Source organism: Balaenoptera acutorostrata, chromosome 14 (assembly GCF_949987535.1).
Source record: "Balaenoptera acutorostrata chromosome 14, mBalAcu1.1, whole genome shotgun sequence".
Classification (NCBI taxonomy): Eukaryota; Metazoa; Chordata; class Mammalia; order Artiodactyla; family Balaenopteridae; genus Balaenoptera; species Balaenoptera acutorostrata.
Window position 1 is genome coordinate 16217081 of NC_080077.1, and position 11163 is coordinate 16228243.

The window sequence follows — 11163 nt, forward strand, 5'->3', positions numbered from 1 at the left end:
CAATCATATGGACACCTCCATTCTGCCCCTATAACAGGAAGGGTTCCTTTACTTTCTCTTTTTCTCTTACATAGTTTAAATGGATAAAGGCATCTTATTCCTCTTTCCCCATCTATGTAAATGTCTGTTGGAATGAATGAATATTCCTTCCCTCCACAGGTCTTTCCACAGTTTGACCTAAGGATTCTTTCAAAAAGGAAAAGCCCTTCTGTGATCATTTTTTCCTCAACCATAAAGTGATGCTTTACAGACTCATTCACACTCTGGTCTCTTCTTTTTTCTAAGCTTTTACGCAGTGGAACAGATTTCCAAAATGCCAGTGGTGACTAAGAAAAACCTGGTGAGAATTTATTGGCCCGAACTTTTAAGCAGAGGCAGGAATCCTGGCTTTCATCCCTTGTTCTATCAAGACCTGTGCGAGCTTGTTGCTCTGAATCTTATCTCCTAACGGAAAAGCCCTCACCCCTTGCCAGCACAGCAAGCATCTCCACTTGCAAAGAAATGAATGATTACTGTGCAAACAAAATAATATTCTTGTACATACTGAAAAGCTAAAATTACAGAGAAGAATGGCAGTAATGTGTGATTACTTCCTTTGAAGACTTTCATCACCCGGGCATCTGTGCCTTATTCCATCATAATGTCCTTTTAGTTCACAGTTTCAAAACACCACATGTATATAATTCCTAAGCATGAAAAAGAACCGAAACTTCAGGTCAACAATAGAAGAGCAGATTTTTTTTTCCCCCCTTTGGCCGCACCACGTGCAGAATGCGGGATTTTAGTTCCCCAAACCCGCGCTCCCTGCAGTGGAAGCTCGGGGTCTTAACCACTGGACTGCCAAGGAAGTCCCATGAAGAGCAGATTTTTAATAGAGGCAGAGCCAAATTACATTAATGCACTTAATTTGGGGTATGTATTTCTGAAATGCACGGCACCGGAAGATGCTGCCATCTGGTCTAGGGGACCAGTTTCTGCGTCACTCACTTGACAGCCAGGTCCTGGACCCCTGAGTGCAGCCAGGATGCAAGAGGCTACCGGGGCTGCAGGGACCACAAGATTTTGCCCTCAGAAGCTGCAGGAGACAGGATCACAGAAAGGTGCCGAGACAGGGGTGAGCACAAGCCAGCAAAGGCCTATCAACCAGCCTGCCAGTGACGACACCTGTGACAGAGGTTTCCTGGAGGAGAACAGGTAAGAGGTAGGCAGGTGAGGCAGAGGAGGAGGGAGGGAGAGGTGATTCTGGTAGAGAGAGACAAACGGGAAGGGGTTCCTGCCTGACCTGCACTAGGATCTCGGTTGATAACTGAAGAAGCAAGGGTGGGGTGGGGGAAGGAGATGAGACCAGAGAGGGGGCAGCAGCAGAGCCCTGAGCCTTGTCTCAGGCCGTATCCTGAAGGCTGTGGGGAGGGACTAGATCCGGTCAGGATTTTAGAAACACTCCAGCCGGCCGTGTGGAGGGGGCTCTGAAGCTCCCGTGGTGAGGGAGAGATGGAGATGAAGGACCAGAGGAGAAGACCCCAGCCCAGGAACCAGAGACGGGGCTTCGCTCCGGCCTCTGCCGCTTGAGAGTGACGTGACCTCTGACTGTGATCTGTTGCTCAAGCTCTCTGTACCTCAGTCTCTCTACCTCCCTTGCAGAGTTACTGCAGGGAATGAACGAGGGCTCAGGAAGGACGGGTTGTGCAGTAAGAACTTAATAAATGCAGCTGCTGGGAGCAATGGTAGCATCGAGGCTATGTGACTTTGGGAGTCAGCGTGACCTTGGACGAGGACAAGGAACAACTTCTCTGACCTCGGTTTCTTCCTCTATAACGAGAAGAAATTAAGATAATACCGCCCACCTCATAAAGTTGCTGTCAGGATCGATTGGAGGAGATAAAATGTATAAATCACCTGGCCCTCGACCGAGAGCTACTTGAGTCGCAGAAGTAGTAATAACAGCAGTAGTAGTGGAGGGCTGGTAGTAGTACTAGTGCCAGTAGTAGCAGTAATTTGAGGGACATGAGACCAAAGTGTCTCTTCTATAATGCAGGTGAGAAATTATACGGTGCTGGACTAAAGTGGTGGCAGTGAGAACTACTGAAGCCCGCGTGCCTAGAGCTCGGGCTCCGCAACAAGAGAAGCCACCGCAGTGAGAAGCCCGTGTACCGCATCGAAGAGTAGCCCCCACTCACCGCAACTAGAGAAAGCCCGTGCGCAGCAACAAAGACCCAACGTAGCCAAAAACAAAATAAAAAATAATAATAATAACAATTTTTTAAAAGACAGGTGAAGGTTTGAAATTGACAAGTGCAGGAAATGGGAGACAAGAGAGTAAACTACAAAATGCAATTATGCACATGGTGCACACACCACATGGAAAATGAAACAGACTCAGTTGTTCCCTCCATCTAGAAAGAGATGATGTCTTTGAGGAGACTATGCGCTGGGCAAGGGTACCCTATGAATCCAGGTTGTTTCAAAGGTGAGAGAAAAACGGAAGATACTGGAAGCAAACAGGTGTCAGAGATGAGAAGGGCAGGTAGGCTAGTGTGGCGAGAAGAACAGTAGAAGCAAAGGAAAAGAGTGGACGAGAGACATGAGGAAGATTCAATTTTCAAAAGAATTCTCTCAGTCTAAGCTTAAAAATCAATTAGCTGCGACTATTGCCTTGAAATTCCTGTTTTGAGCAAATAGGTCAATGGAGGTAGGTGTATATCCAAAAATGCTGAAATAAAACAGTAATGATGCAAGAGCTTGATATAGATGATTGTAACAAAACCCTGGATCAGATTTTTTCCATAGCCCTGAGTATGATAACGGAGCACCACCAAATAAGCCGGTACTAAAAGATCAATGACTTTTAAAAGGTTTCCGGAAGGTTGACCATTTTTCATTCACTCAAATAAATGCTTAAGGGCCGAAGAACTGTGCCCTACAAGGAACACAGACAAAGAAAATTAAGGCCAATCCTGCCTTCAAATTGTTGACGCCTAACTTCTCTCCACATATATGAAAATCCACAGGAACTTCCAGAATGAGGAAGGCTCTAGGAAAAAAGGGAATGATAGAGCGAATATTTGCCCATGTTCAAGTTCAAAAATACACCAGCGCCTCTGACCCCACATCCGTCTCCAAACTCTACCACCAAATAGGTATGAATACTTCTTTTTTCTTCCCCCCTCCTGCTCTCCCACATCACAGAGAACGACCAACAGTTAGTGGCTGGTTATGATTCCAACTACAACACCGACTAAGGTCCAGCTCCACGGTCTGACCCATTTGGTCCTCATAACAACACCACAAAGGGGCCAGGATTATTCCCTTAAACGCAGGGGGAAACGCAGTGGGGCTCAGAGAGGTTAAGGAAATTGCCCAGTCTCTAAGCAGTACTAATTGCTCGGGCCAATGTACCTTTCAGGTTCACCTCACTTCGAAGCATTTACTCTTTTAATCACTGCCTCCACACCAAATTTCCCTAACCATTGTTCCAAAGGGAAACCTGTTAAGTACAGTTTTCATTTCATCCGTTGGCAATTTAGAATTCTTTTATTCATGGACTTTTAACATGTTTAATTCATTCCGTAATATTTTACAGATTGAGTTTATGGAGGTTTTTTTTTTTAAGCAGTTTGGTTTAAAAGTCTATTCATTCTCAAATACCTACACAAATGGGGATTCACCACATAATCCACAAACCATCTTCCAGACAGCACTTTCTACCTTCCAGCTGAGGGACTAGCAAAGCAGCAAAGCACGCTAATTTGGTGTTGCAGAGTAGGAATCGAGAACAAAGCAAGGACCTGAACTAAAAACAGGAGGCCTGATCAAAGAACAAACCCACGGACACTGGTGTCCCCCTACATGCAACATCAGCCAACTCAGAAGTTACAACAGCTGCATCAGGGGAGTAGGCAACCTACAGGGATCCGAGAAGGTGCCAGGCACTGCCCCACCTCAAGAAGCAGTGATTAAAGTACATCTGACTTTCTGGACACAGCCCTGCTCTGCTGTGTCCCAGCTGAGGGGCCTGGGGCAACTTCTTGACTTCTCTGTGCCTCAGTTTCCACATCCATGAAATGGAAATATCAGAGGTTGTTACTAGGATTCCATGAACCATACCTGATACACAGAAAGCACTCACTAAATTTTAGCTAATTATCTTATATATGTTCAAGCTTTTTCCCTTCGGGACAGTATTTTTTTAATGGCAGGTTACAACCCCAAAATGTGTTATGAAATCGATTTAGAGGGTCACAACCAGCAATTCTGGTAAATTAAATAGAACAGAATATTGTATTTCAACATTAATAAAGTCATATTTTATATGAACTTTGTAATTTGTCTTTCATGTACATGGTAACATTAAGTGGCGCTTTGTGAATCTCTGTTTTCATCCATCCATGTGTCAGTGTATGTATCAGACAGCAAGAGTGTTTCTTTCTAGGGCCACAATCAAAAAAATTTGAGAACCACTGACTTACAGAATGAGGATGGTAGGGAATAAGGGAAGATGAAAAAGTGTAATGTGCCAGAAACCACTTTTTAAAATGCAGACAGCTGCAGCAAAAGGAAAGCCCCTCTAAATGGACATACAGAATAACCCAGGCGATACCCTCAGTGTACAAGTCTGTTCATGGCTAGGCTGCTGCAGGCGTTTCAGTAATCCGAGGTTAACAACAGGCTTCTACTTCCAAAGCAAATCAAACTGCAAAACTGGAAGTACAGATGTTATCTTGATGCTGGGCAAGATGGGAAAAATTGACATGACTTATCCAGTTAAGTCCTCTTGCAATACTCGTCAAAATAGACACTATGCCAGATATCAAATGCTCTTAAAAACTATCAGGGTTTGGGAGAGATATGAAAATGTCTTAAAACAGAAATTCTTACATGTGGATGTAGATTTAACCTAGCAGTTCTGTTATAAGCAAATTCTTAGGTGAAAATGTAACTACCTGTACAAGAAGATGAAATGGAAAATAACTATAAACATAAATAATCATTTTAGAATCTATAAAGACATTTATTTACGTATCCACAAGGCTGTATGATGTGGGGTTTTTAAAAATTTTTATTGGAGTATAGTTGCTTTACAATGCTGCGTTAGTTTCTGCTGTATGTACGATGTGGTGTTTAACAATACCACCCTTAGACTGTGTAGGAGGGGCCACAGCCCCGGGCCCCACTCATCTTCCTGCAGAGGTCCTGGGACCAGGTGGACTTACCCATCCAGAGCCAGTATCCCTCAATCTGGTTTTAGGCTACACTCTGAGTCCCCAGAATTCCCGGATCAAATACCAGGACACTTCCAGGGCATGAACAGGCTCCTTTCAGGTCTGGCCTCCCAAAGGGGGGCTTTGCCACTGGTTGGGGCCAGAGGCATAGTTAGGGGGTGGCAGAGGGTGTGGACAGACTGGACATGCAAGTGGACACGATGCCCTTTACCTCACTGAACGTATCACAGGTGAAGCACCAAGGGAAGCAGGTCCTGGCCCAGGGGAAGATTCTCCCAACCAGCTCTGAGCTCTGGGAAATCTGAGAATTCAAAGTTCAAGCCTAGCTTTCCAGGCCATTATGAAGATATCTTTGCCAAGGCAGGAGGATAGAATATATATAAATGCTCATTAGCTTGATTCATAACATTTAAACATTTAGACACATGCTACACAAGGGCCTCCATCTGTTCTCTTGCACAGGACCCTGCAGAGTTATAAGCAGGCTTGGTGCTTAGAACATGGACCAGAGCCACACTGCTGGGTTCTTACCCCACCTCACCCAGTGACATTCACCGGCTATGTGAACTTGGGAAAGCCTCTTAATCCCTCTGTGTCTCAGTTTCCTCATCTGTAAAACAGAGATGATAACAGCACTCTCTTCATATGGGTTGTTGTAATGACTAAATGAATCAGTGCCTGGAACAACACGCAGTGCATAATGTAAGTACTCCATAAATTCTGTCTTCGTATTATTCTCTGTATAAAACCGATTGGCCACTGCAAACTTCTAGATAAAACCATAGCCAGGAAGTTATTCTGTGTATTTCTTCTCTCCCACTCCTTTCTAATTTTAAATATCATACTTTATGCCACTCTAAAAGACCACTATTTTCTATTCTGAAAAGGACAAGTCATCTAACTGCTGACCTGCCTGATGCAAGTTCTTCTGAAATTAGATACACGTTCATCTGGAAGACCCCCAACCTGGCAGATAGCTCAGGCCTCTGGCTGGTTCGAAGTCTGGCAAGCTGGCTTTCCGTGTCAATTTCACGGACTAAACATTTGGAGACATTACCAATTTTAAGTGTAAAAAAGACATTTCCTAACCTTCATATTCATGAGATTCACAGCTACAAGCCAGGCAGGTCCTTCTCGATTCACAAACCAGAGGCTGAAATACTTGAAGCTATCAGCAAGGAAAGGCTACCAGACCAGAGAAATGAAGCTAAAAATAGAGCCCTACCAGTGGAAAAATAGATGGCAGAAGACAATCCCTTACGTGGCTACTTATTAGTCCACAGGCTTTTTATTATTCAACGAAGGTGTAGCATCAATATAGTATTTACAAATTGCCAACAACCCTTTCAGTGACTTATATTTCTTCAACCTAAAATGACAGAACAACTTGAAGAGGAATATTTGCCCCATTTTAATGACATGCAGGCAGCCTAGAGCATCTTGTGTCATTTCACCACAAAACCTCTCAACTCTCTAGCTGTTTGCTATACGTTGAGGTCTGAAATGGGAGAAGTACAAGGAAAAGATTCAAGGTCATATTTACCCTTTAAAATAGGTACCTAACCTACATGTTTAATACAGTGAGTATTCAATCTTTCATTTTTTTCCAATTATTCAGAAGAACCTTTAAAATATATGATTTGCCAATCTGCTGAGAGGCTGGAACTCTTTCCCAAGCTACATCTATTTAGTCTCCCATAAAAAGAACATTGCTAAATCACTGTTAATTTCAACAGTAGTTTCTCTATTAACCCAAATCTTCTCCAAACCCAAAATGGAGTATAAAGACCAGTATGAAATAAGTGAAAAGTAATTGGATTCTACAGAGGCCAGACTGAGCACATCCATCCATCCCACAGTAATCCCATCTAAATCAAATATATTGTTTCTTTAAAGAGTTTCGCCAACTTCCTATTTTAAGAAAACCCCATAAACACTTCCTATTTTGGCCAGTTTTATTTATGCAATTAAAATGGTTTTTTATAAGAGCTGGGCTGGAGAAACAATATAGTTTTACAAGCCCATTAGTCATATAGTCAAGCTTCATTATATCACAATCATTCATCAGGAGTCTGTAATGAGAATGCTGTTTCCTTGCGCAATGAGAATGTTAAGGAAAATATGTATTCACAATAGGCCATAAAATGTGTGAAATCTAAACCAGAGGAAAAGCCAGTGGGTTCATCTGGCTTTCATTTTTGCTGAAGAGGGTAACAGTCCTATAGACACAAACCTAGCTTCAACTTAGAAACCATATCCTTAATTATTAACCCTCTTCATTCTTCCACCCTTTCCAAACTCCACTCCCTTAAGAAAAGTAGAATACTTCATTTACAAATACTGTTATTAAAGACTCTCATGGGCGATCATTTTGGCTTCCGTCATTTTTCTGCCATACTTTTTTTTTTTTAATTTATTATTTATTTATTTATTGGCTGCATTGGTCTTCGTTGCTGTGCATGGGTTTTCTCTAGTTGCGGCGAGCGGGGCCTACTCTTCATTACGTTGCGGTGGATTGTTGCGGAGCACAGGCTCTAGACGCGTGGGCTTCAGTAGTTGTGTTTTGCAGGCTCTAGAACACAGGCTCAGTAGTTGTGGCGCACAGGCTTAGTTGCTCTGCGGCATGTGGTATCTTCCCGGACCAGGGCTCGAACCCATGTCCCCTGCATTGGCAGGCGGATTCTTAACCACTGCGCCACCAGGGAAGCCCTCTGCCATACTTTTGTTACAGCTTATTCTAAACATTTCTCCTTACATCAACTATTCCTCCTGACGCGGCAGTCGGATTTGCGTATAAGCTTAGCCCCTGAACTGTGGGAAGTAAACGTCGCGGCGGAGGGGGAGCTGGGCGATTCCGGGCATCCCGCATACCACCCGCAGGCTCCCTTCCTGCCACCCAGGCACCCTTCCAGGTTGCCCAAGGCTCTCATTCTCCGCCCGTCAACGGGAGTAACTGAAACTGGGCAGGAAGAAAGAAAGCTGCTTCAACAAAGCCCAACGTGTGCAGCTTTGGTAATGCAAGGCCGAATTATGGGGACGTGCGTCGGGGCTGGCTGGAAAAGGGAAAGCGTTCAGCTTATGATTTTGTTGTATATTTCAGAAACCGAGGTGGTCTCTAAGATCCCCAGAACCTCTCCTCTCCGTTAAGCAGCTTTCAGTCTTTTCCCTGCTCCCCCTCCACGAAAACCGGGTCTGCCAGGGTCCCAGCAGTGAGCGCTGTTCCCGTGGGTTTGCGCGCAGCCGGGGTGATCCCCTCCGAGCCCCACTTCGGGGAGCTGCAGCTGGAGCCGAGAAGAGCCCAGGGCTGGCAGAAACGCAGCGCGCCGAGCAAGACCCAGCCCTCGGCACGGCCATCAAGGGGGCCCCCAGCTCTCCGGGAACCCAGCAAATGAACCCAGGAGGGGCGTCGCCATCGCTGCGCCCCGGCACCAGAGGGCACTCTGGAGAGAGAACACGCTGCGCCTCGCTCCCAGCCCTGGGTCCCCAGAAGCCAGGGCGGTGCGCGCCTGGGAGCCAGAGCCCTGGAGAATTCCTGTGTTTGCGCAGCGGGGCCAGCGAGGCCCCCGACCCTCCCGGCCCCGCGCCCAGGTACCTCGCAGCCGTAAAGCTGTACCAGCTGCTCCACGATCCACTCCTCCACCACGAGCCGCCTCCGAAGCTCCTTGCGATCGTATTTCACTGTCACTTTTCCCTGCTGGTGGCGCCGCTGCTGCTGCTGAACGTGCCCGGCAGCGGACGCCGTGGCCACGGGCGCCGAGTCCTCCCGGGAGGAGCCCGAACCGCTGCTCGAGCCCGGGCTGCCGCCGGCGCTGCCCAGGGGGCTCTGGAAGAAAACCCGCGCGCCGCCGCCGCCGCCGCCGGCCCCGCCGGCCGCCTCACTGCTGCCCGTCGCCACCGACATGTCCCCTCGCGCGCCGTAGACCGAATGCGGCCCAGAGGAGAGGCGGGCGGAGCGCCCGGCGCCGCTACCGCCTCGGGCCGGGCAGCGGCATGCGCGGGCTTCGTCAGCACCTGCTCCGCGCCGCCGCCGGCTGGCGGGGAGGTCTGGAGGAGGAGCCGCGGCGATCGGGAGGAGCGCGGGCGGGGGAGGGCGGAGAGGAGGGAGGGGCGGGGGCCGCAGCCTCAGGGACGCCGCCGAGGACCCTCTGGGGCCAGCCCCGGAGGCGGATCCGGCGCCCGGCAGGCAGCGGGCCCGGGGCGTGGGAGTGTGGGCGCGCAGACACGCACGGGCGACCGGCGTGGGTCTGGGGCCAGGGATGGTCCTCTGCGCGGGTGACCGTGTGCTGCCCCCCAGGACACGGGGATTGCGCTTCTCCCGCCGCCTCGGCCGGCGCTGCCGGGGACTGCGCTGGCGACCGCCTGGGGCAGGGTACGCGGGAAGGGGCCGAGGCGCAGGTTCCTCGCAGAGGTTTCCCTCTCCCTGCCGCCTCCTCTGAGGGCGGGGCGGTGTCTCCTCCCCTCCCGGGCCCACGCCGCCGCTCCAAACACCCGTTCCTCTCCGTGCCACTTCCTCTCTCGGAGAGTGAGAAGAACTGACGAGGCGATGTTTGTGCAATCAGGCAATCACCGCGCCTGAGACATTCTCTTCAGACCAGTTTTTCCCCCCTTACACAGTGTCTTGTTACCTCAAAGACAGTGCATTCAGATATCTTTGTATCTAAAGGGCAGACGGCTTGATGTCTCTTGGGCAAGGGACTGGGGATATCCTGACAGCAAATATTTCTCTAAGAGTCAGTGCTGGTTACTGGTCTTACATTTCTAGTATTGTATTCCCTGCATCGCCAGCTTTCTTAATACCATTTCCAAACAACGTCTTTGAAGCTAGTAAAGTAACAGCACTGACTGGCTACTTTTAAACCATTAGGCAGCCAAGAAGGGTTACAAATGAATGAGCTTATTATGCGGTTTAGGGCAAGGAGATGGGGAGGAAAGTTCTAAACAGAAAACTGCATGCGTATGTGTGTAAAATTATAGGGAGACACTAATATGTTTCTGTTGTACATACCAATACATTTCTGTTCAGGCAACTGAAAGAAACTGCAAAGATGTTCAAACACAAGTAGTAGCTTTTATGAACTTTTTAAAACCTGGTAAAGGTTACTGGCAGCTACTCAAATAAGTTTCTCAGAGATAAAGAATCAAGTCAATTTCCTCTGAACACTTTCTATGATGGAGAGGATTCTGGGTGGGCTCCTAGACTCACAGCTATAAAGACACTGAAAATAGAAGTAGCCAGCAGCTTTGTCCTGACTCTTCTGGCTGGTGCCCTGGTCTGCTCTATCCAGATTTGTGTTTGTGCTTTATTCCTTCACTTGGGGTTTATCCAGCCAGAACATGACTGCGAAGGGATTTTCCCAAGTGTTCCATGCCTAATGTTCATCATCGGGACAGGTCTGGCCTTGAAGAGTGAAAGGGAAGATCTAGTGGGGATTGTGTGAAATAAGGTGGCTGGTGTCCGTCTTGGACTCTTCTTGTAATTAGAGGGGGTCAAGGCTAAAAACCCCTGCCCCCTGGAAGAGACCAGCTGTCCTTAAGGTGGTAGGTTTCCCACCCAATTTTTCATGGAGAAGGGAGACAAAACTACCCTGACTGGCTCCTAGAGATTTTTTTTGTTTAATAAATTTATGTATTTACTTATTTTTGGCTGCGTTGGGTCTGCGTGGCTGCGCACGGACTTTCTCTAGTTGCGGCGAGCGGGGGCTACTCTTCATTGCGGTGAGCGGGCTTCTCGCTGGGGTGGCTTCTCTTGTTGCAGAGCACGGGCTCTAGGCGTGCAGGCTTCAGTAGTTGTGGTGCGTGGGCTCAGTAGTTGTGGCACACGGGCTTAGTTGCTCCGTGGCATGTGGGATCTTCCCAGACCAGGGCTTGAACCCGTGTCCCCTGCATTAGCAGGCAGATTCTTAACCACTGCGCCACCAGGGAAGCCCACTCCTAGAAATGGATG

The 11163-nt window shown here is 47.9% G+C and overlaps 1 protein-coding gene across 1 annotated transcript in view; it reads right to left on the reverse strand.

Annotated features, from left to right (window-relative positions):
• PPP1R14C (protein phosphatase 1 regulatory inhibitor subunit 14C) overlaps positions 1-9284 on the reverse strand; it is an 87613-nt gene extending 78329 nt beyond the window's left edge. Inside the window, exon 1 of the mRNA XM_007196929.2 lies at positions 8812-9284. Within this exon, the coding sequence (XP_007196991.2) occupies positions 8812-9120 (309 nt within the window). The 5' untranslated portion in view covers positions 9121-9284. The remainder of the gene's footprint in view (positions 1-8811) is intronic.
• Positions 9285-11163: the final 1879 nt, after the last annotated feature.